Consider the following 24,033-nt stretch of genomic DNA (forward strand, 5'->3'; position numbering starts at 1 on the left):
TCTACAGAATAAATCCTGATATATTTTTCTGTTGATATAAAAAAATCGGGTAGATTTATAGCGGGTGTATGATGTGTAACGATGTTATGATGAACTATATGCCTTTCTCCAATGACAGTAAGGTGTTCAAAGTATTTCTAAGGATACTGATCTGTCGCAAATGGGGACATGGTTTGTGTAACATTAGCAACACATTACCGTTATGTGTCTGGCATTGTAAAAAGCGATACCATTGTGCAGCGTTTACCTCAGTAAGTTCACCGAGTGGATCTCTTGAGCTCGTGCGAGTGAGTGGAGGCAGGGCTAATTAACATATTAATATATCCACGCATAATAAATGAGGAAAGGGTGTAGAGTTACATTCAAGCTATTTTAAGGCATGACGTTATTGTTTAAATGTGTCATTTTGGTGATCAAAGATGAGTTTTAACGGATACAATTATTGACTACAGTGGGACTTTAAGCATTTGTTGTGCTTTAGAACATTGGTGATGTTATCAGAGGCATGTTGGCATGTTTGCTGTCCTTCAAAACCAGCTGATCTATGTAGCTAGACTGCATTGTTGGCCATCATATGCAAAAATTCTTTCCAAGGACTAAGTAGGCAAGTCACTACGTTTTGAAACAGCCTCTGTGTTTGTTTATTGATTTGTCCTAACAGAGTCTGTGATTGGTTGTATTGCGGTGTAATGTTTTTACAGTACAGTATGTCAGCCCTCCTCTCTTGATGTGTATATTCTCTCCACAGTAAGCGGGCAGGCTGCCGAAAGCTGCTGTGTGCTGTGGCGTTTCTTAGTTGCATCAGTTTCTCTTTCTTACTTTGAGGTGCTGTTTCCCTTTGTGGTTTCAGAGCATCTTTGCCCAGTTCCAGTTCAGCAGTGAGAAGGTGCTCCCATCGGACGCTCTGCGCAGCGCTCTGGCCAAAACCTTCCAAGACGAGCAGCGGTTCCAGCTGGGCATCATGGACGACGCGGCTGAGTGTTTCGTAAGACTTTTGTTTTATCCCCATCTCACCTCTTTTTTTCATGCTTTCCCCTAATAAGTTACTTTTCTCTTTTTGCTGACACAGTGATCAGCTATACCCGTCTTACCTCCTCTGTTCTCATCCCTCTTTCTCTCTCTCAGGCATTTCTTCCTCTCACCTCTCCTCAACCCTTCTTTCTTCTCTCCTCGCATCACCTCTTCCAGTTCTGTCTTTTTCTGTTCCTCTCTTGGATTTTGTCAACTTTGATCTTAGATTCCAGAGATGTTAGGTGTTGAATTTCAGGCACTGCTGCTTGTGCACATCCTTGTGTGGTTTGAAGAGTGGTAGAAATGGAAACATGAAGTCTGAGCAGCGTCAGGAAAATAACTCTTGAGAAAGGCAGACAGCTGAAGTTTGACAACTTTTTGTAATATTCATATATTACTCTGTGCACTGAAACAGATGTGCTTTGGCGACGTCTCTGGCAGGCATGTTGCTGTATTTTTGATAAGAATATTTGATTCAAAATGTCTGGCTGACAGGATTCTCTTAGAATGCAATGAGATTTTAAATAAAACCATCTGAAGTTGATTTATATTTAACTGTGAAATAATGGATTTTTTTTTTTTTTTCCCATTGTAGGGAGATAGCTTTTATCTAATATGATTTTGTGACATGATCTCATGTTAATTCTGTCTGTGAACTTTTGTTAGGTATGTTCCAAGACCTAGTGAACCTAGTTTTTAGACATGAAGGATGTTTTGTCAGCAAGTACTGTATGTACTGTGGCAACAAAAAGTATTTGACAACTTAATCTGCACTCAAGACATCACACATCTCACATTTGCAAACAAATGACAATAGACCTTTTTTCAGAACTAACTTCTTAATTTTGAGACATTTTGCAATGACTTTCAACCACCAGGAGATTTTAGTGGATGTGTGGTGTAAAGCCAGTTTCCCCAAGCAGAGTAGCCAAAGTTTTAGTTCATCACATGAACTGTGATATTGTTCCAGTACATAATTCTGTTGTAATTATTTGGAACATTATATCGGTTTTAAAATGTGAAGTGCTTAAAAAGAATGTTTGTGCTTTATTTCTTTAAAATTAATGCCACTTACAATGCACCAAAAATTTATACATTTTTAATTGTTTAATTGCCACTGTATCCTTCTTGGACGAGGCAATCCTAGAATGCGTTGTGACAAGCTCAGTAAAAATGGTCCAATTAATATATTTTATTCAGCACTTCAGAGTAATTTGGTGTAATTATAACGGATTATTTCATGAAATATATGTGCTCTATGTATTTTATTTGCTTTTTGAGCATGAAGATGTTAGCTTAGCCACAAGCTAGCCCCTGACTGAGCTGGAATCACCTGTGAGTGGTAATGGAAGTGCCTCACTTGTGTTTCATTTGACGAACATTAATAGCTAAAAATGAATTGCTAAAATGAAGTTGCTAAAAATGAAGCAGTTTTAAGTCATTATTTTTAAGAGATTCACTTCAGTATTCCAGCTTCCTTGATTTTGAGATTATATATATATATATATATATATATATATATATATATATATATATATATATATATATATATATATATATATATATATATATATATATATATATATATATATATATATTGTTTTGCAGTTTTAGTTTTTCCCAGTTATGTTAGTTACTATTTTTATTTCAGGTAGCAAAAATGTTTCCATTTAGTTTTTATTTATTCATTTTAGCTATAATAACACTGTTTCAAACAAAATGTTTGCTTGCGTTCAAAAACTATACAATACAATTAAGGTTAATATGGAACCTAAGAACACATTGTATGTAAGGTAGTTGCCTATGTAGACTGATAGGCTGCTCACACATTCATTGGATTTTGCAACAGAGCCATTTTTTTGAGTGCATATTTAGATTTATGGCTGTGAATGTTGTGGGTTGTACAGGCATATGACAGCAGACATATGAACAGGCCCTGCTGTAGCTTTAGATGAGCTTGGATGTGATCATTAAGGATGTGGAAGCTTTCTATAAGGTCTTCTTGAACTCCCCAACCCACTCCTCTAATCCCCAGACCTGATTATTCGGCCGCACCTGATTAAGGACCATAGATTGTGTTTATCTCACATTTATGTCCTTAAAGGACACACCGCATGAGCATCAATACAGATAATTGCTTTTAAGCAAATAAGCAATTGAACGATCATTCACGGGCGAGCGGCTGAGCTGTCCAATCAAGATAGTTCGCCGAGAGACCCAGTGATTGGCTCCATCTTAAATACCCATTTATATGCAGCCTGTACTGTCTATGTCAGGGTTTTTCCTCTATAGATATGGGAATGCAGCTGTGCTTACTCATAAGGTCACAAAAGACAGCATCATCAAAGTGTTATTTAGCTCAATTAGCACCTCGTCTGCAGTTCGGTAACAAAGGTCTGTTTCTGTCGTGGGCTCATTATTTTTAGCCGAGGATCTGTTGAATGGAACTGCCATGAATTCTCCCATTTGTTTGACTGCTGCATTTGCGAGGCAGATGCAGGCACAGGGCCAAAGTGCTCGTTGTGCCATCCGTCTCCGCTTTTAGATGCCGACCCCTCTCCTCACGTGCACCAGATGACAGGCAGTACATTAGTGAAATGCCAACTCTTCATTTCTGCCTCGCTCCTCTGCACATCTGCACCCCTGCATAAATAGCTGCGTTATTATCTGAGCCGGAAATGAAACGCTCCATACACTAATGATTTGTTGTGTGATACTCAATGAGAAGTGTCTAGTGGCGGGCATGAGATGTGATATTTTTCAGAGTGAAAAATTAGTTTGAATTCAATATGTGAAGAGTCTTTATTTCTGAGCTCAGTGAACTCAGAGTTATTATAGAGTTGTAACTAGTAGCAACAGTACTACTGTAAAGAAAGCTACTTTAATATTATATAGTGCACAAAGCTTTCTAGCTGAGTGAAATTGAGGTCCAAATTACTTATTCATTTTTCTTTCTTTCTTTCTTTCTTTCTTTCTTTCTTTCTTTCTTTCTTTCTTTCTTTCTTTCTTTCTTTCTTTCTTTCTTTCTTTCTTTCTTTCTTTCTTTCTTTCTTTCTTTCTTTCTTTCTTTCTTTCTTTCTTTCTTTCTTTTCTTTCTTTTCTTTTCTTTTCTTTTCTTTTCTTTTCTTTTGAGCCACTGTATCCTTTGAAAATTCCCATTGATGACAATGTGAGATTAATACATTTTATTCAGGCAGTGTTGTTATATTGTTATCTAAAACTAAACTATTAAAAATTGAAATAAAATAAAGCATAAATAAATAATAATTACACATATCTTAAATGGAAATGTTGCCTTGTCAACTAATTGAAATAAAATAATTTTAAGTACTGAAATGCCTAAAGCTAATAGAAATATTAAAATAAAAATATCAAAATCACATAATAATAAAATTACTAAAACCTATACTAAAATAAAAAGGAAAAAGGAAAATATAAAAATAAAAGCTGATTCTAAATATGAATAAAATCCTATAATAGTAAACAAATAACACAAAAATAACACTGTTCAGTAGTTTTAAAGTAGTTATATTAAAAATGACTTTTAATGCAATATGTGTGTATATTTTGTGTGTTATCAAAACCACAAGCTAGCACTCAAAATATTTTGTTGAACACTGCTATTTGAATATTTGGTTAATAGTTATATAAACTAGGGAGTTTTCATGTTGTATTAGTTATATTTGAAGACTCAAAGACCTCTAAGTGCCATCTGAAATTTTCTTCTAAAATGAGCATTTTTATCAAGCTTGTATGTGTATGCTCAGTTATTTCACTTTAATGGCAACGAAAATGACCTATTAATTGCCATTAAAGTGAAATTACTGAACATAAACATACAAGCTTGATAAAAATGCTCACTTTAGAAGAACATTTCAGATGGCACTTAGAGGCTTTTGCATCTGAAGTCTTCATTTAGTGTACATATTTTTGTACGTTTCATTTTTTCAGCTTTATTTCTCTCAGATCTGATTGCAAAAAAATAAGTAAATAAATAAATAAATAAAGTAATGCATGTTGTTTTTTAATAGTTAGGTACAAAAAATGGTGTTGCCTTAAATAGATTCAATGATTCTTTGTTTCCTTAGTAACTGTAATTAACTACGTTTTCAGATTGGATGCTTGTGTATATTGTTTTGAGGAAAATGGAGTAGCAAGTAGCGGGTTGTAGTACGGGTGTTGCAGGCGTGGTCCGTGCTGTTAGTGAGATGAAAGGAAGGGAAGGAGAGATTTGATGTATGGCCTTATTCACCTCTCTCACTTTCTCTCCTACTCCCTCGTTCACCCTGTATTCCTTTGTCAGGAACTTGCAGTGTGATCGATTGATTTTAAATTTGTTCAGCCAGGGAATAAAAAGGACTCTTATGAAAAATAGATGTGTTGTTCTCACTTGATCAGATTAACGTGAAGTGAGTGCTGACAGAGAAAAATGAATATAAGAGCCGGACCACACAACTCACTGTCTCTGATACACATACACAAACAACCGTTCAAAAATGCCTCACTGTTTAAATGCTGTACGAATAGCCAACATGCTATTCTGCACTGGCACTAAACATCTTGTTTCAGAATTATTAAAACAGAATCAAAGAAATAAGAAAGCCAAAGCGCACACGCACACAGACTCGCAGTTACTAGAAATTATCCAAATGCTCAATGTTTGTTTTCTCTAGGAGAATCTCCTGATGCGGATCCACTTCCACATCTCGGATGAGACCAAGGAGGACATCTGCACGGCCAAGCACTGCATCCCACATCAGAAGTTTGCCATGACACTTTTCGAACAGGTTGGTTAGGGATATTATCGGTTTCTTTATTTTATGTTTTATGTGGTTCCTAACATTTGTTCTATTTGTGTGTTTCTTGTCTTTTCCAGTGTGTTTGTAATAATTGTGGAGCTACTTCAGATCCTCTCCCCTTCATTCAGATGGTGCACTACATTTCCACCACCTCTCTCTGGTAAGCGGAGGACCATGTTTTTCATGCATAGGTTTTTTTGCTCTTTGAAAGTATTCAGCTCTCTTCCAAAACGTAGTCAGATGACTCACTGCCTAGTCTCTACATAGACAGCTGCTAAATAGTCAGCATCCTAAAAACCTTAAAGAACCAGAAGTAGTGACCGACCTTACTTCAGTACTGTGACGTATTTCCGGTCACACAAAATATTAAGCTTAATTTTAGCACACCTCCGCACAATCTCTAGCTCGCAGTAGACTTGTGGTTGGAGGGGAGTGGTTAAGGATGTTCTGCTCAAGCTTTCAAACTGATGTCATCAAGAAATGCCATTTCAGAGGGGTAGCAAATTTTTTGATTTTGACCAAAGATTATGAAGACATTTTTTTTTTTTTTTTATGTGGATTAACTTGCACAGATTAATAATGACTAGTAATGTGCTCCAAAAAAAGTAAATGGGGTCAGTGTTGATTTCATGCAGACTGGAGCGACATGAGGTCGACATGAAATGGAAGTTGCAATAGTCTTTTCTTCCCTACTGTGAAGTATATCCCAGTGAAACAGCTTCTCGAACAAGAAACAAAAATGTAGGGCAGGACTTGATTTTGTCCACTGGAAATTGATTTGATCATAGGATCATTGTCATTTGCTATTGCGTGATCTCAAATGGGTGACAACTTGTCCAGTAAACACGTCATCAGAGAAGTGAAGAGATGTTGTTACAAGGGAACTTCTTTTCCAATTGTTTTCAATGGGAGTGCCATGATTTTAAAATGCCAGGCGCATAACGAGACACTGAGCATCTATTTCACGCTGAAGCGCTGAGCACTCGCCTTTTTTACTGGTCGCCAGGAGTTGAAAAATGTTCAACTTTGGGTAAAATGCAGAACTCATCACTGAGGGGCGAGACAAATACATCACTGACCAGCTGCCACATTCTGCTTGTACGATGTCAACAGATAACAACAACAAGAATAATATTGGAACAAAATAATTTAAAACAAGAGCCAGAGCAAATACTTTACATTGTATCGATATTTTTATATAGAAACAGTACAGAAACAAACTATCAGTGAAATTAAATACTAGTAACACTTCAGCGGATATTCTGTATCATAGCAAGCAAAGTGTCTCAACTAAAAAATGCTAGATGCTCTGCGTTTTCAGCAGAGCATCTAGCATTTTTAGCTGGCTAAAAACACTTTGGTGGACACAGCCTAAGTGTCTTAAACAAGATCCCAGTGCTAATGGCACCCCTGTCAATCTGACAACTTTCAGTTGCCACCACAGATCTTCAACCATTTCACCATACTACTGCCAACTGTTATGTCTTGTGTGTTTTGGTTCAGTTTTTCTTATGCTTCACAAATGATGGATGCTTTTGCAGTTGAGGGTGATCTATTGGGACTTAGTGGGGTTGTGTGAGTGTGTGTACGCCGTTTAGTGCTGGAAATGGACAATTGTGGCTCTTTTGTCACTTTGATGTTGAGTGAGGGTTTAGATTTACACATCAGCCTGGAAACTGAAGGTAAGGGAGCCTTTCACAGTGTTTATCGGGTAAGTGAGCCACCAGCTCCAGCTGAATGCTAAAGCTGAACTGCTAGGCTGGAATGAGGCTCTATATCACAGGTTATTAGCTGTCAACGTACATATCAGACCCGTGAGAGCCATCTGCTAGAGCTATGTACAGGAAATGTGTTCTCTACAAACCCCTCCCTCATGTCCTATTCTCCCACTCTAGAGTATAGGTTGTTACACACACATGCAACCTTCATCTGCCATATTTTACATCTTTTCATCTCTATCCATCCCCATTCCCCTATATTCCCACATATAAATCCCACATACTGTATGTGCACACACCTACTCTTAACTCTTCCTGAAAACGTTCTCGCCTGCTGTACAGTATTTCATTCTGAGAGCTTCACAACCCATCTGATGTTTAGACCATAAGACCATTTCTCCAATGAGAACACAAATAGGACATTACCCATCACTCCCAGTGGAATCTTGTCCCCAGCCTACTCTATAGAACAGAATGAATCACAAATCAGAATGAATCACTATCAGCATCTTGGCCATCTGAGGTTTCCAATATGATTCAGAATTTCACTTTCTTGTTTTAGTATGCATTGCCAAATGATGGAATAGCCACTAAGAGCCTTATTTATTAAAACATAAAATAAGACACAAAATGATTTTTACACGCAAACCTTTATAATGGGCTTATTGTCTCATTTTTGAGTCTTGTGTCTTAAAGGATTAGTCCACTTTCAAATAAAATTTTCCTGATAATTTACTCACCCCCATATCATCCAAGATGTTCATGTCTTTCGTCAGTTGAAAAGAAATTAAGTTTTTTTCAGGGCAGCTTTAAACGATACCAGACGAGGAATAAGGGTCTTATCTAGTAAAACAATCGGTCATTTTCTAAAAAAATACAACTGTATATGCTTTATAAACTCAAATTATCACCTTGCATGTGCTTCCGCTTTCTGCGTTCTTCAAAACGCTTACGCTGAATGTCCTACGCCTTCCCTATTCGACTTACGGAACAAGCGCGGCACCAGTTTAGTTTTTTTCCGTAAGTAGAAAGCTGCTTTTGCCCAGCAGTCAGCAGTGTCCCAATTCAGATGCTGCATCCTTCGAAGGACTTCAAAGGTCACGCCTTGGAAGTCCGCAAAGGTCGGACTGAGCATTCTTAAATGGGATGGTATAGCTTATAGAGGATTGTTTTTTAAAAGTTATATTCAACTGTTTGAAAACAAAACAGGAAACAAAATGGCAATTTCTCTCTCTCTCAAACAAACAAAAATCCTGTTGTCACCTGAGCTCAATGAATTCTGGGATAGGGTAGGCCGCCATGTTAAGTGATGTTAGGTGTTAGAATCATGTGATGTTAGGTGTTAAAATCACATGAAATGCACTCAAGGATGTTTTGTGATCAGAGCATGTGAGCGAAAATATTTCATCCGGAGTGGAAAGTGCCTTTCTGAAGATTCCACTCCACTCGCTTACTCCGCTTAGGGCCGTTCACTCAACCCAGAATGCCCTTTGTGATGTGCTGTTTTGCGAATATGTGAAATAAGCAGTAGGTCTAAGGTCATGGAGTTCAGATATTGTTTAAATGAAGTGAGATCCTTATACATAAATGCACAGTAAACATTAAAGTTAAGAATAAAGAAGGAGAAGAAATTGAAAGGATGTGTGGAGAAACTGAGTTAGCACAGATTCATTTTGTGATTATACTAACAGCAAAGTTCTTTTGCATTCTTTGCTTAGGGGTGAAAAAAAAAATATAGCTTACCTTTGCAGTGATAACGAACATCCGAAGAGAGCTCCATTTAGATAAAGGTGCAAATATGTGCTGCGTGCTTTTCTCTCAATAACAAAATAGACGTATAACAAAAAACGCCAACGGTGAGACAACAGCAGTAAAGAAAGAAACTAATCATAGTGATGTGGATAAATTTGCACAAGCTCTGCAATTCGGCACTACCAAGTCACGTCACGTTTATTTATACCACTGTATACAATATTGCTTTAAAGCCACAAATACCATAACTGTTATCTATAGGTGTACTGTAATTAAGACATTTATCCAAGCAATTCATTACAAACAGAAAAAGCATACTGGCATAGAGTGGAATATTGAGCACACATACTCATCTTTTGTGATTGGCTAGGGGAAAATAAACAGATTTTAAAAATTCTTTACTGATTTCTGTATCAGATATGAAAGCAACAATTCTCTGGGGTAGGGTTGCACCAGCCATTCTTAAGTTTTTACTTGAATTGGAACGTAAAGTCCACACTAGAGGTAACTACTAGCTAGTTTGTAACTAACATTGTACTTTATACAGCACACCATTAGTTCTTATGGCAGAACGTAGCTAGTACTGTAGGTCGTTAGCTCTTTGTAAAGTAATGCATAAGTAACATAATATGGTGTTTACCCTCAGTGATCCAATAGAGCCTTCAATTATGAATTTCAGTTTATCCTTGATTCTAACTTTCTTTCGTGAAAATAATGTTGAAAATAAGTTTTCATTAAAGTACGATACTGCTTAATCATGAATAACATAACAGGTATTTTATATGTAAATAACATTCAGAAACTGTATTTGTAATTAAAAAGGATCAATAAATACTGATACAAAAACATATGACTCATTTTATTTGAAATGCATAACATGGGCCAATGCACACAGAGGCATGCTGTTTAGGAGGGGTTCATGTTGAAAAGTAGCTAACAAAATAATTATGCACATAATGTTCTCTCTCTTGAAATGTAATCTAGTGTAAATGTCAACATTATCATATATGTAAGTAGTGAAGTCTGTTGGGTAAAACAACAGCTTATTAATGCAATTCAATCAGTCTGCTTTTTATTCAAACCGTTACTCCTGGTCATGACTCGTGGGCTTCCGTAAATATTTAGTCTATACAGAGATTTACGCTTCAAATAAGTTTAATGGTCCAACACAAAAATATTTAGTAGTGTGTAAGTTGTAACTTAGTGCCCTTTTATATCAAAACTAGGCTAAGTTGTAACTTTCGCACAGCTGGTGCAACTGGCCCCAGGTCTGAATGCACATGCAGAGTTTGCACTCTGAATGGCTAAATACTCATCAACCTTTACCATTTCACACACAGTTTGCTGGCTTTGTGTTGCACACATGAATAAACAAGCAGTCTCTGTCCTCTCTTGTGTTCACACAAACACAGTCTCACTCCACAGTAAATCGTGTGCTTTGCCACATGGCCGTACAGCAATAAATTATAGTACATTGTGTTCCCTCACTTCTGGATGCAGGTACCATTGTGCAGCCTTGAATTTTCACACAACGGCTTTAATATGAACACACACTCTCAGTGGGAAGCCACGTCCACATGCATACACAAACACACACCAGAAAACAAAGACTACGCAATATGCTCAAAATCCTAACTCAGTGTTTTTCCATCCAGATACAAAGCTGTTAAACCAGGCTCGCACATATCACGGAAAACAATGGAAGTCGTAGGATTTGTTTATTTCTCTCTTTGCTGAAATGGATTGAACAGGTTTATCTGTACTGGAAGGCTGAAAGAACTGACGTACAGTTCTACACTATAAACCAGGCATCTACCTAGGCATGGTACATTTGGGATTCTTCCTCCAAATGAAATGCATACTAAGCTTGTTATCATGTACATAATTTTATTCAAGGTTTGTTTTCATTGTTTGCCAGATCGCATTTACATAGAATTGTACTGGTGTTATTGGCACTGCATACTTTTTGATCTTTCATGAGCATAAATATATAACTAACTAAATGGAAATCTAAATAAATAAAGCCATAATGCCTCTGATATATATATATATATATATATATATATATATATAGATAGATAGATAGATAGATAGATAGATAGATAGATAGATAGATAGATAGATAGATAGATAGATAGATAGATAGATTAGATACACACACACACACACACACACACACACACACACACACACACAGTAAAGTGGTTTAGACACCAGAATGGAACAGAAATTTTCTGTAACATTACGTCTTTCATAAATCCACCATAAATTATGCAAATCATCCATATTACCATCATGTGTCACCCTGTGAATGATAATATTCTTAAGATTTATGCCTGTGATAGCTTATATAGATGGATGAATATGCAGGGAATATGCAAGAAAAGAAAAAAGATGATAACATCCACCCTTTTAACAGCATTATTAATGTGTTGAATATGATGAGGGGTAATCTGAGATTATAAACACTGCATGCTAAACAATGTGAAGAGTGATTCAAGGTCAAAGTGGCTATTTTAATACCTATGGAGTAAGTTTACCGTAAAAAAGAACATATATAATGTAATTCTCAGTATGACCGTCATTTCCAAGTAAAGCACACTGAATAATGCTTAAAGTAAGACAGCAAAAGAAAGGGTAGACCTGTCTGTCTGATCTAAATTAGTGTCTGCGTATAGGTTGTATTTAGCCCTTAAGGGGCTGTCTCGGCACATTTCCTCCATGCGGACATGCTGACAGACGGTTCATGTGTGCAGATATGCTGCATGTCAAATGGATGCTATCACGCTTAGCTTAAGGAAACATTAGCCAGTAAAGTACGCTGATTTCTGTGCAGGCCTGCGGCTCTTGTCCTGATGGAGACCATGTGGAGATGGAACAGAGAACAAGTGCTGCTACATTAGTTTCTGATGTCTTCCAGGGAATAGTGGTCTTCTGACAATATATATATGTACTGTAGACTTTGTAAGGTTTTGAGCAGCAGAAATAATGGTGTATGTATTATTATTCTTATTTTGCATGTAAAGTTGTGTGTGCATGTCCCGTCAGTGGTGCTAACACTGGTGCTTGAGGACACATCTGTCTCTTATTCCCTCTGCTGCAGTAACCAAGCTGTGCGAATGCTGGAATGTAAGGAGAAGCCCACACCCGACATGTTTGGAGAGCTTCTCCGCAACGCCAGCACCATGGGCGACCTGCGAAACTGTCCGGTGAGTACACACACACACACACACACACACACACACACACACACACACACACACACACACACACACACACACACACACACACACACACACACACCTCTCTACACACAAATTACAGTCAACCTCACCATTTTCCATCTGTTTTTCTGACAGTTTCAGGGTTTTTCATTTGAAGAATTTGAGTAATCAGTCATAGACCATCTACAAATCAGTGTTTAATACTATCAGTGTTTAATACTTTTCTTCATTTATTTAAGAAATAAATAAAGAATAAAGTATTGCTAACTCAAATAAACTGGGATGTCTAGAGTTGTGGCTGACCAGAGGAGATGAAGTCAACATCAAAAGAAAACAAGACAGAAACAAATGAAAATGCATGGCCTCTTAATGCTTTATTTTTTTAAGTTAAATTAAGTGAAATTATTTTAATTGGCGAGAAGAAAGACACTGTGGAGAGCATATAGAGGTCTAGAAGACAGGTTGCCAGGTCTGCACAACAAACCCCAGCTAAATGCTGGTTAAAATGCTGGTAAAAATCTTATCCCTGAGGGGGGGTCGCTTCAATCTGTGGACCACAAAAATTACCCGCGGCAACCGTGTAAAAGTAGCCCAATTCCCCAGGAAATCCACGGACTTGGCAACACTGACTAAGAGTGAGACTTGAAAATGATCAATGTGTTAAAAAAAACAAACAATGGACATAAACCATTAATAGGCATACAGTAAACTGTTTAATTCATATTTTAAATTGTAGTGTAATAAAATTGTAAATAAATAAAATCACTTTTAGGTACACATTTTTAATTTTTACAAAAAAAATTGCTAGTTGCTTTTTGTCCATTTGCCAAATGCTTTTCTTTTTTTTCTCCCAATTGCTTTTCTTTATTGTTTTGTAAAATGCTTTTCTTTATCCATTTGTCAACCAATTTAAAATTTGACATTGGACGGTTCACTCTTGGGGGCAATCAGTTTTCAAGCCATCCCCGCACCCACATGCCACTCAACATGCAATTTAATATGTGCATTCATTAATTAAATAAACTGGTTTAAATGTCAATTTATTTTATCAATTTAAAAATTATTTATTAATTTATTATTTTATTTTATTACATTTTAAAACATGATTTAAATACCTTTAAATATGTCTATTAATTAGTCAATTTTAAAAATATAAAAAATGTATAGCGTATTTCTTCATTTTATTTTTTAAGGTCAGCATAAAACAGAAAATAGGATAGTCTTTTCTTCCCTATTATAAAATAAGTCATGCCTACTTTATTTCAATAATGTCATAGACTTGGATTTTGCATATTTATTTGATCTTCACCTAGAGTGCAATCGTTTGTTTTTTGCCCGAGAGGGTATTTTGCTCTACTCCTATGTTCTCAACAGAAGACAGACCCCCAACACACAACACACAACACACAACACACAACACACACACACACACACACACACACACACACACACACACACACACACACACACACACACACACACATGTTTGTTTTTGTGAATTGTGGGGACTTTCCATAGACTTCAATGCATTTTACACTGAACAAACTGTACATTCTATCCCCCTACCCTGCCCCTACCCCTAAACCTAACCCTCACAGGAAACTGTGCAAACTTTTACTTTTTCACAAAAACTCATTCTATATGATTTATAAACCCATTTACATTGTGGGGACCGCTGGCTGGTCCCCACGATGTAGGTGAACTCAGGTTTATATTACATCATGGGGACATTTGGTCCCCACAATGTAATATAAACAAAAGCACACACACACACACACACACACACACACACACACACACACACACACACACACACACACACACACACACACACACACACACACACACACACACACACACACACACACACACACACAGTCCTGCCCTATTCCACACCAGCTGCTGATCAGCTCTTACCACACACTGTGCACCCTCACCCTGCCATAGGAGGATGATTTCATTATCCAAAACACACTCCAGCATCATTCAGCATGCTTATGGAGAAACCCATGTCAGCGGCTTTGGAGTCTGCTCTGTACCAAATCAGCGAAATTAGTCAAAATGAATTTGAACTGAAATCCATGCCTTCGTTTCCAATGATTTTCCGTTTGTTAATTCCCTGAAATGACTTTATTGAAATGCAGCTGAGATCACGGTAGTCTGTAACGTCACTGCTCTTTAGAAGCTTAGTCGTCTGGCCCTGAAAGCATGTGTTTGTCTGGATTCCCAGCACTTGGCAGGACAGACTGTGGAGCTGAGGCTAACAATGATCTCTAATGGGACACTGTGTGCCTGTCCCAAAGCTCAGCAGTGCTGCTGCTGCTGGCTCTTCATTGGCTGCCTCGCATGTGTGCTTGACTGTGATGGACCGACTGAGGCGGAGAGAGAGAAAGAGAGAGAGAGAGAGGTTCTGAGAACTGGGCTCTTTGTCTAATCCCTTCCTGCCCAGGTCTGGTACCAGCCTGGTGCCGCCCCGCTGCCCGCTTCACAAAGGCAGTGCCCAGCTATGTTTTTGTATGTTAAAGGAAGAGGTCAGGCTGGCAGTGGTGCTCGTAGCCAGAGCTTTTCTCCATGCCTGTTTCCGTATACCGCTGCCAAAGCGCTCGGCGGAGGGCAGTGACTCAAAGAGCATAGCTAGAACATTGGGTGCTGAACATAAGGCCCTGCTGGACCGTGTTGCACTGTTTGAAGCGCTCCTTTCATCTCTCCTTCACCTTTTCTCTCTCTCACACACATGCACATGTGATCGAGATTAGGGCTGCATGATGTATTGAAATAAAATCAATATCACGATATGGCTTAGAGTGATTATCAGATCAGCGATTTAATTAAGTAAATGTATGTGCTACTGGTTTTAAGCTGGGTACACACTTAACGACTAGCTGAAACATTCTAAGACTGAACTCAACACACTGTATGATTTTAAATGCTGACTATAAACACCGACTGAACGCAACTGGCTCTGACTCGGCACGTTTGGGCATGTTCAGTCGTTAGTATCAAATTACATTCGTAATCAGCCTTGCAATCGTTAAGTGTGTCCCCGGCTTTAGAGTGAAGCGCATCATTTACACGTCTAGTTCGTGATTTCAGTGTTTCAGAGCGGTTTCAGTCTCAGAACGGCTTGGTTCATTTACTGTGAATCAAGAAATTCTAAAACACTTTGCGCTACTTGCATGTAAATGAACATACAATGCCTTCACTCTGAAACAGGCAGCACATTTATTTATTTGACAGCAACCCATCAAAATAAAAGCTTGATGGTATAGCATTTGAAAATGAAGAAATTAAGACATAAATATTAGTATTATAATTGTACAGTAAATTTAAATTATTACTTGATTTACAATAGTATTATTACAATATTTTTTCTTAGTTTTTTGTTAATATTTAATAATAATCATAATAAAATAATAATAATTATTATTATTATTATTATTGTTTTAAAGTCATATGAAATTGGTCAAAATTGTGAATGTGGCCTATAAAAATGTAATTTTTTTTAACTCTTCACTTTTTGATTTGAGGTGATTCTTGTAAAGAGCAACCTCTAGTACAAACACCAATATTTTTCACGTTTTTTTTTTCAAATTGTTCAGCTCTAAAAGGATTTCGTACTTAAAGTCTTCATAGTAAAAAGTAATTTTTCTGCTCTTTTCTTTTATTATTTCTTAATTTTTTTATGCATATGCACTCCCCAACAAAATCACCCCAATCGTTCTCGAATTAATACTGTAATTCTTTTTAAATAGAGCTATTTAAATAATCTTCCTGTAATTTTTCGTATTGCAATATACATCACAGAAAAATCCTTTAATATCATCCCTAATTAAGGTGCCCTCTTTTTTGTCTCATCATTTCAGAGTAACTGTGGCGAAATGTTGCGGATTCGGCGGGTTCTGATGAACTGCCCGGAGATCATCAGCATCGGCCTGGTGTGGGACTCAGACCACTCTGATTTGGCTGAAGACGTCATCCACAGCCTGGGCACGTGCCTGCGGTTGGGTGATGTAAGACTCAAGCATGCACGGACAACACACTATTGCTGTTCCTTTTTGTCGCCACCTCAACGCAGTAACCTTGAGCTTCCAGCTCCCCCTCTCTTATGCACAGTCTAGGACAAAAGGAGGAAACGCAGTGTACTCTTTGTCACATTCAATATCTCCACAGCCCCACTAGTGTAACAGCCTTCTCACATACTTCACACCAGGGTTGTGTGCCATTCTGAATTGAATCTGTGTCAAATTTATGTAGAATTTGAATTTAAGTGAATAAAGAATAAATGGATTAATGCATATGTGGTGAGTAATGGCTGCTTAAAATTCAGCTTTTCCATCACAGGAATAAATTATATTTTAAAATATATTAAAATAGAAAACAATTGTAATTATATTTCAAAATATTACACTTTAGAGCAAATAAATGCAGCCTTGGTGAGCATAAGAGACTTTCAAAACTTCTTCAAAATTAATCAGTCATTATATATATATAAATAATGATATTATACATGTATAATATAATTATTATTGTTGTTATTATATAGATATTATTAAATTTAATAAATTGTTATTCCTATTATGAATAAGAACACTTCATTTACTCATTATATTAGGCAGTAAATTTACATTATGATATGTTTATTTTTATAAGGTTGCATTTTGTATATATGTAATATATTAATTTAACTGTTAATTTTATTTTCTTATGATTCAAAACGTGGTCTGCCAATGCTGACGAGTCAATATTTAGAAAAATTTAACGCCTTGCTACAGTTTTTTCAAACTCTAAATCTGATTGGTCCTAACAGTCAATTCTCTCTTTATGTGCCTGCCCTCCAGCTGTTCTACCGTGTGACTGATGAGCGAGCCAAGCAATCAGAGCTCTACCTTGTGGGCATGGTTTGCTACTACGGCAAGCATTACTCCACCTTCTTCTTCCAGACCAAGATACGCAAGTGGATGTACTTCGATGACGCACATGTGAAGGAGGTAATGACACATCTGTCTCGAGCTGCTGATTCTAGTGTTTCTAATTGTGAATGGAGTCTGTGGTTAACTCTGGATGTACTAAACTGTCACAGATTGGACCTAAATGGAAGGATGTGGTGTCGAGATGTATAAAAGGCCACTACCAGCCACTCCTGCTGCTATATGCTGACCCACGAGGGACGCCGGTGTCATCGCAGGACATGCTGGCAGCGCAGTTAGACCTGCATCACAGCAGCAAGGCTGGCTATGACAGCGAAGACTCCGGTGAGACTAAAAGGAAGTGAGAGGTGGGATGGAGATGTAGAGGGTTAAACAAAAGAAACAATACTACTTATTATGTCTAATTCTCAGAATCAGACAAAGCAATATACACTCAAAAATTTAAAATTCAGTCGTTCCAAACAAATGACTTTCTTCTATGGAACACAAAAGTGCATATTTTGAATATTTTGAAGAATGTGGTCACTTTTTCAGTCAATTGCAATGAATGGCTACTGAAGCGTATAAAGGAGTCAAATGCATCATAAAAATTAGTCATATGCAGATGACTCATGTTCTATTTTCGAATTCTTCTGAAACCATGCAATAGCTTTATAAAAAGAAATTAGTTTTTTTTTTACTTTACTAAAAATCTTGACAACTATTTTAGCTGTCGTTGGAACATTCATGAGAGATGTAGTGATGCCTGAATGAATCATTATTTTGAATCAGATCTTTTTACTGAATCATTTGACCTGGTTCACAAAAACTGATCTGAATGATTCTTTCATGTATTGGCCTGATCTGGTTAATGGATTCACAACTTTGGTTCACAAATCACTGACTCAGTCATTCAGTTACAGTGTTTCTTGAGTTAACAGCTTAATGGAGAGGAAGATTTTCAGTGAATAACAACTTAAATTTTGTTCTGTCTCTAACACAAAGGTATAATATGACTTAAGAACAGTGGTTTGACTCCAAAGCCTCCCATTGTCCACAACAATATTCAGAGACCCCATGACTTTTTAGGTTTTTTTCATTGTTCACTGTATAGCCCAAGGATTATGAATGAGGATTTTTTTTTAAACTGTTTTTTTTTTTACTTTCAGGATTTTTTTAATAATACAATTTCTGTTATGAGTTTTTGGGGTCTAGAAATCGTACTTTTTAAAATTAGGCTTCCTCATATTGTCAGGGTTCTGTCACTTCAGTCTTGTTTATTTCTTGGTTTTGTGACAGAGCTCTGACACTCCCGTTCTTGTCGTGTTTTTGTGTGAGCGTACGGTCTCGAGGGTTCTCGGGGCTGTGCGCTCTCTTGTCTGCGTGCCTTGTTTCATGTTGGGAGCGTGGCGTTCGGATCCCGGCACTCGTGTCTAGTTTCGGTTTCGTGTCGGGATTCGGACACTCGCGCTCCCAGTCCTGTCTTTATTGTGAGCGCACGGTTTGTGTGTACTTTCACTTGCCGTGCGCTCTTGTCTCATGTTTTGTGTAGCACGCGGTTATTTCCACCTGCCGCGTGCTTTCATGTTGTGGTGTTGTCTTGTGTAGCACGCAGTCTGTGTTTCACGGGCTGCGTGCTCTCATGTTGTCTTGTTTTGTGTGAACACGTGGCTTATGAGTTTTCATAGTCACGTGTTCATGTCTCGTCTTGTGTAAGCACATGGCTTGTGATTTTGTCTTCATTGGCCATGTGCTTGTGTCTTTGTTTTGTTTGATGTGAGCACATGGCTTGTCATGTGTTTCTTTGTGCCATGTGCTCTCATGTCTATTGTCTTGACCCCACCCACCTTGTTACCTCTTTATTGGTTGATTTGCCCCACCTGTCCTCCCTCATTACCTGCCTCATTTGCTCTCCTATTTATTCTCCTTTTGTTTGCAGTCCTGTGCTGGTTCGTTGTCATACTTTCCCTGGTGTTTTTAGTAAGTCTAGTCTAGTCAAGCCAAGTCAAGTCATGTCTTGTTTTTTGTTAAGTCTGTTTTCCCCCACGGGGTAGTTTTTGTTGTGTTTTTGTTTTATTTTTTTATTATTAATAAAAAGCCCTCTTCCCTGCATTATTGAGTCCTCGTCCTTCCCTATACCTGACACATATTTACAGGTGTTTTAAGAATCCTGTTTGTTCAAAGAGAAAAAAATGTTGTTTAGGGGGCAAATTAAATCTTGATTTTTACTTGTTTTACCATATTTTATTCCTTGTTTTGTCTTATTTTAAAACATTTTAAGTCATTGAGGCCCCCTTGAAAGTTTGCTAAGGCCCCCTAGTGGGCCCTGGCCCCTTGGTTGAGAAATACTGTTTTAGAAGACTGTGCACAAATCATATGGACAACATTTTTAAAGTCTGAAAGCTTCAGTCTGTATTATCATTTGCATTGAAAAGCACAATCATACATTGAATTTTGTGGAAGGTTTGGAATAACATAAGGATGAGTAAATGATGACAAAATTATTTCTTCTCTTAATAGTTCAACTGCAAAGGATGTGTATGGAATGGACACAATATTTTTAAAAACTTATAAAGAGGCACTTATTATTCCAATTTTAAAAATTATTAATTGGTTTATAAAAGAAGGAGTGTTTCCGAATACTTGGAAAATTGCAGTAATTACACCAGTGTTTAAATCTGGTCATAATATGTTAGTTAGTAATTATAGACCCATTAGTATTCTCCCATTAGTTTCAAAAATTGCAGAAAAATGGATCTCCGAGCAGATAGTATCACATTTGAATAATACTCCATTCTCATTGCATCCGATGCAGTTTGGTTTCCGAAAGTATCATTCAACAGAAACTGCGAATTGTTTTCTTTTAGTAAATAATAAATTAAAATTGGATAAAGGTGGTGTGGTGGGAGCTGTTTTTCTGGATTTAAGTAAAGCATTTGACACAGTAAATCATGAGGTTTTAATTAATAAATTATTAAATTATAATTTTTCAATAAAAGTAATTAAATGGATAAGATCATATTTAACCGATAGACAACAGTGTGTTCGAGTAGATAATACAATTTCACAATTGCTTACTAATTCTGTTGGTGTACCTCAAGGTTCCATATTAGGTCCTTTGCTATTCAGTTTGTACATTAATGACTTGCCTGATGTTTGTTCACCTACTGTAAACTGCCAGATGTATGCTGATGATAAAATCATATATTTGCATGCTAAAAGTAAGAAGCAAGCTGCAGAAGAATTATCAGCAGAAATGGATAAAATTACTAAATGGTTAAACAACTCTTGTTTACATCTTAATGTTAGTAAAACTGTATGTATGTTTTTTTCGAAGTCTGCAAATAGAGATCCCAACCCTGATGTTACAGTAGCAGGTAGAAGGTTATCAGTGGTTCATGAGTATAAATATTTAGGTTTAGTACTTGATTCACAACTCACATTTAAAAAACAAGTTAAAAAAGTTGGAAATAGATTTAAATTTAACTTGGCCAATTTTAGACATATTAGTAATAATTAATTCAAAGAGGCTTCAAAATTATATATTAATGCTATGATTTTATCACACATGAATTACTGTTTGACCAGTTGGACACAAACAAGTGGGACTACTCTGCAATCATTAGACAGACTCTACAAGCAGGCTTTGAAAATATTGGACAAAAGGTCTAATTCATATCACCATTGTAAAATTTTAACTAAATATGGGTTTTTAAGTTGGGAAAATATGATTAAATTTGCAGATATCCTACTTGTGTATAAAATTTTGCATGGTATGGCCCCCCTCCACTTAATGAATTTATTAAACAAAATTTTAACTTATCTACTAGAGCCACTACTAGAGGGGACTGTAAAATTCCTCATAGAAGAAGTGCTTTTGGGCAGTCAGCATTTTCTTATAGAGCAGTACATACTTGGAATACTATACCCATAGAACTAGGAAATATTACATCTCTTGCTTCTTTCTCTAAAATGATAAAAGGGTGGTTATTGGATAATCAAATATGTCTTCATAAATAGTGGTTCCTTGTTTGTTTTTTGTTTTTTTATGTATTTTTTTGTTTTTGTGTGTGTGTTTACCAACAACCTGCCAGGGACTGCAGATGAAAATTAGCCAGAATGGCTAAATCTGGCACATTTACATAAGAGACTTGTTTCTTGTGTTAATTAATGTGCATTGTCCTTTTTTAAAAAAATAAATAAATAAAAATAAAAAATAAAAATTGTCATTTTTTTGGTGAACTATCCCTTTAAGAACTGACCTTTGAGCAGTTGCAGTTAGATAGCTGAAGCTAACTTTCTCTTTTTCTAAATGCCCTTTCTGCTGTTGTTGTTATTGTCATCAGGGAGGGAGCCCTCAATTTCAAGTGACACACGCACAGACTCTTCCACAGACAGCTGCAGCTACAAGCACTCTCGATCACACCATGAGTCCATGGCCTCCCATTTCTCTTCTGACTCTCAGGGAACTGTGGTGTGTAATCAGGACAGCAGCAGTTCCCAGAACAGCATGGACACTGCAGGTACATTAACGCAAGCATGCTCTCTAATATAAATGCCACCAACAAATCGTCATGCTAAATCCAACTGAGAAGGCACATGCCTTGTCAAATATATAATATTTCTAACTTTGATTAAGTTAGAATTGTAAAAGTTTTTTTTTTTTTTTTTTAGGGGAGGTTCTTAAAGACCAGGCCACTCCCCTTTGTACGCCAAGAACCTCTTCTACTGGCCATCTGCAGGATTATAAAGAGACTGTGAATATGATCCACAGCAGACCCCTCTCATCGTCCTCTAGTTCAGGAGTGGGTGGCTCGGAGGCTGGGGCACGGTCGAGGGACTGGGAAGACGAGAGCACCAGCAGTGAGTCCAAGTCCAGCTCCAGTGGAGGGCGCTATCGGCCCACTTGGAGACCCAGGAGAGAGGCCCTGAACATTGACAGCATCTTCAGCCGAGAAAGGCATCGGCCGGTTGGCTATGCCACGCTCGGGCCCTCTCCGCTGCCGGAAGACCCGATGTCACCAGTGCACAGTGAGCTGGTCTCAGGAGCTGCGGCAGAGGGGTCAAACATTGCAGCAGCAGAGACAGGGGGCATGAACGATGGCTCAGGGGGCTTGTCAGAGACAGCAGTGGAGCATCTACCGATTCCACCACCTTTAAGAGGTGTAGAACAGCAGCCTCGGCTGATCCAGAGAATGGAGAGTGGCTATGAAAGTAGTGAGAGGAACAGCAACAGCCCCATCAGCATGGACATGCCCCTCAGCGACAACCAGAGCACCAGTGCTCACAGGTAACACAGCAACTCGCCTAAACTAACTAGCAATAAATTAATAAAATATATATATTGAATACAATTATTGTAAAAAAATTATTGTTTTTTGTTTTGTTTTTTCAAATAAATGTTATTCTTTTACATTTCTATTCATCAAAGAATCCTGAAAAACAATGTATCATATTTGATATTTTAACACAGTTTTTCTATACATATTGAATTAAATATTAAAGGGTTAGTTCACCCAAAAATGAAAATTATGTCATTTATTACTCACCCTCATGTCGTTCTACACCCGTAAGACCTTTGTTCATCTTCAGAACACAAATTCAGATATTTTTGATAAAATCCGATGGCTCAGTGAGGCCTCCATTGCCAGCAAGATAATTAACACTTTCAGATGCCCAGAAAGGTACTAAAAACATATTTAAAACAGTTCATGTGAGTACAGTGGTTCAACCTTGGTTCGGAACCAGTGGTTCGGATTGCGTGTCAAACTGCCAAATTCACGTTAACTATTGAAATTTCAAAACATAAAATTTCTTAATTTGTGTTCCGAAGACGAACAGTCTTACGGGTGTGGAACGACATGAGGGTGAGTAATTAATGACATAATTTTCATTTTTGGGTGAACTAACCCTTTTAAATAACCATAAGCCTTGTAGTATAGGCCAACACAAACAGATTTACTATATACATAGACCCTGAGACTGACTCTCATGATGTTTAAGTGTCATGACATCTGCTCTCCTCCACCTCAGGGACAGTGGCAGTAAGAGGCCAGTAACTTCTGGGCCCTCTTGGCGCACAGTGCCCAAGTCCAAAAGCAGCAGTGCCATCCTTCAAGACCTCAAATCACCCACTTGGAGTAGCACTCCACTGAGTTTGGGTGAGTCACCGCCAGTCTTTGCCTATGTGCATTAACCCACTATTGCTACAAGGTGTTCATGTCAACTTGGACATGAATATTACTGTTACTTATTTATGTGTTTGTATATGTGTGTAGGAGAGGGGCGCAGCGAGCTCGATGAATTGCAGGAGGAAGTTGCTCGCAGGGCCAGGCAGCAAGAGCTCCAGAGGAAGAAGGAGAAGGAGAGAGAAGCAGCGCAGGGCTTCAACCCCAGACCCAGCAAGTTCATGGACCTGGACGAACTTCAGCACCAGGGTAAATGCCACACAAGGCCAAACAGTCAAAAACCAAATGAAAAGAGATAAAATTTTTGTTTAAAGAGAAAGCTAATAGAGCCACAGCTTTGCATTATGAGCAATACCTTGTGCAAAAAACAGTTCAAACCAGACTAAAGTGGTTAACTGGTCTCCTAGTCTGGCTAAGCTGGTTAGACTGATGTG

The 24,033-nt window shown here is 37.5% G+C and overlaps 1 protein-coding gene across 1 annotated transcript in view; it reads left to right on the plus strand.

Moving 5' to 3' along the window:
- The window catches only part of usp54b (ubiquitin specific peptidase 54b), a 71,915-nt gene that overhangs the window by 33,311 nt on the left and 14,571 nt on the right, over positions 1 to 24,033 (plus strand). Inside the window, exons 3-13 of the mRNA XM_067369537.1 lie at positions 851 to 985; positions 5,685 to 5,798; positions 5,888 to 5,970; positions 12,384 to 12,489; positions 16,368 to 16,514; positions 17,343 to 17,492; positions 17,585 to 17,756; positions 21,758 to 21,934; positions 22,086 to 22,701; positions 23,445 to 23,572; positions 23,690 to 23,848. Coding sequence (XP_067225638.1) covers positions 851 to 985; positions 5,685 to 5,798; positions 5,888 to 5,970; positions 12,384 to 12,489; positions 16,368 to 16,514; positions 17,343 to 17,492; positions 17,585 to 17,756; positions 21,758 to 21,934; positions 22,086 to 22,701; positions 23,445 to 23,572; positions 23,690 to 23,848 — 1,987 coding nt within the window. The remainder of the gene's footprint in view (positions 1 to 850; positions 986 to 5,684; positions 5,799 to 5,887; positions 5,971 to 12,383; positions 12,490 to 16,367; positions 16,515 to 17,342; positions 17,493 to 17,584; positions 17,757 to 21,757; positions 21,935 to 22,085; positions 22,702 to 23,444; positions 23,573 to 23,689; positions 23,849 to 24,033) is intronic.

The sequence above is a fragment of the Chanodichthys erythropterus genome, chromosome 19 (genome assembly GCF_024489055.1).
Source record: "Chanodichthys erythropterus isolate Z2021 chromosome 19, ASM2448905v1, whole genome shotgun sequence".
NCBI classification, from domain to species: domain Eukaryota; kingdom Metazoa; phylum Chordata; class Actinopteri; order Cypriniformes; family Xenocyprididae; genus Chanodichthys; species Chanodichthys erythropterus.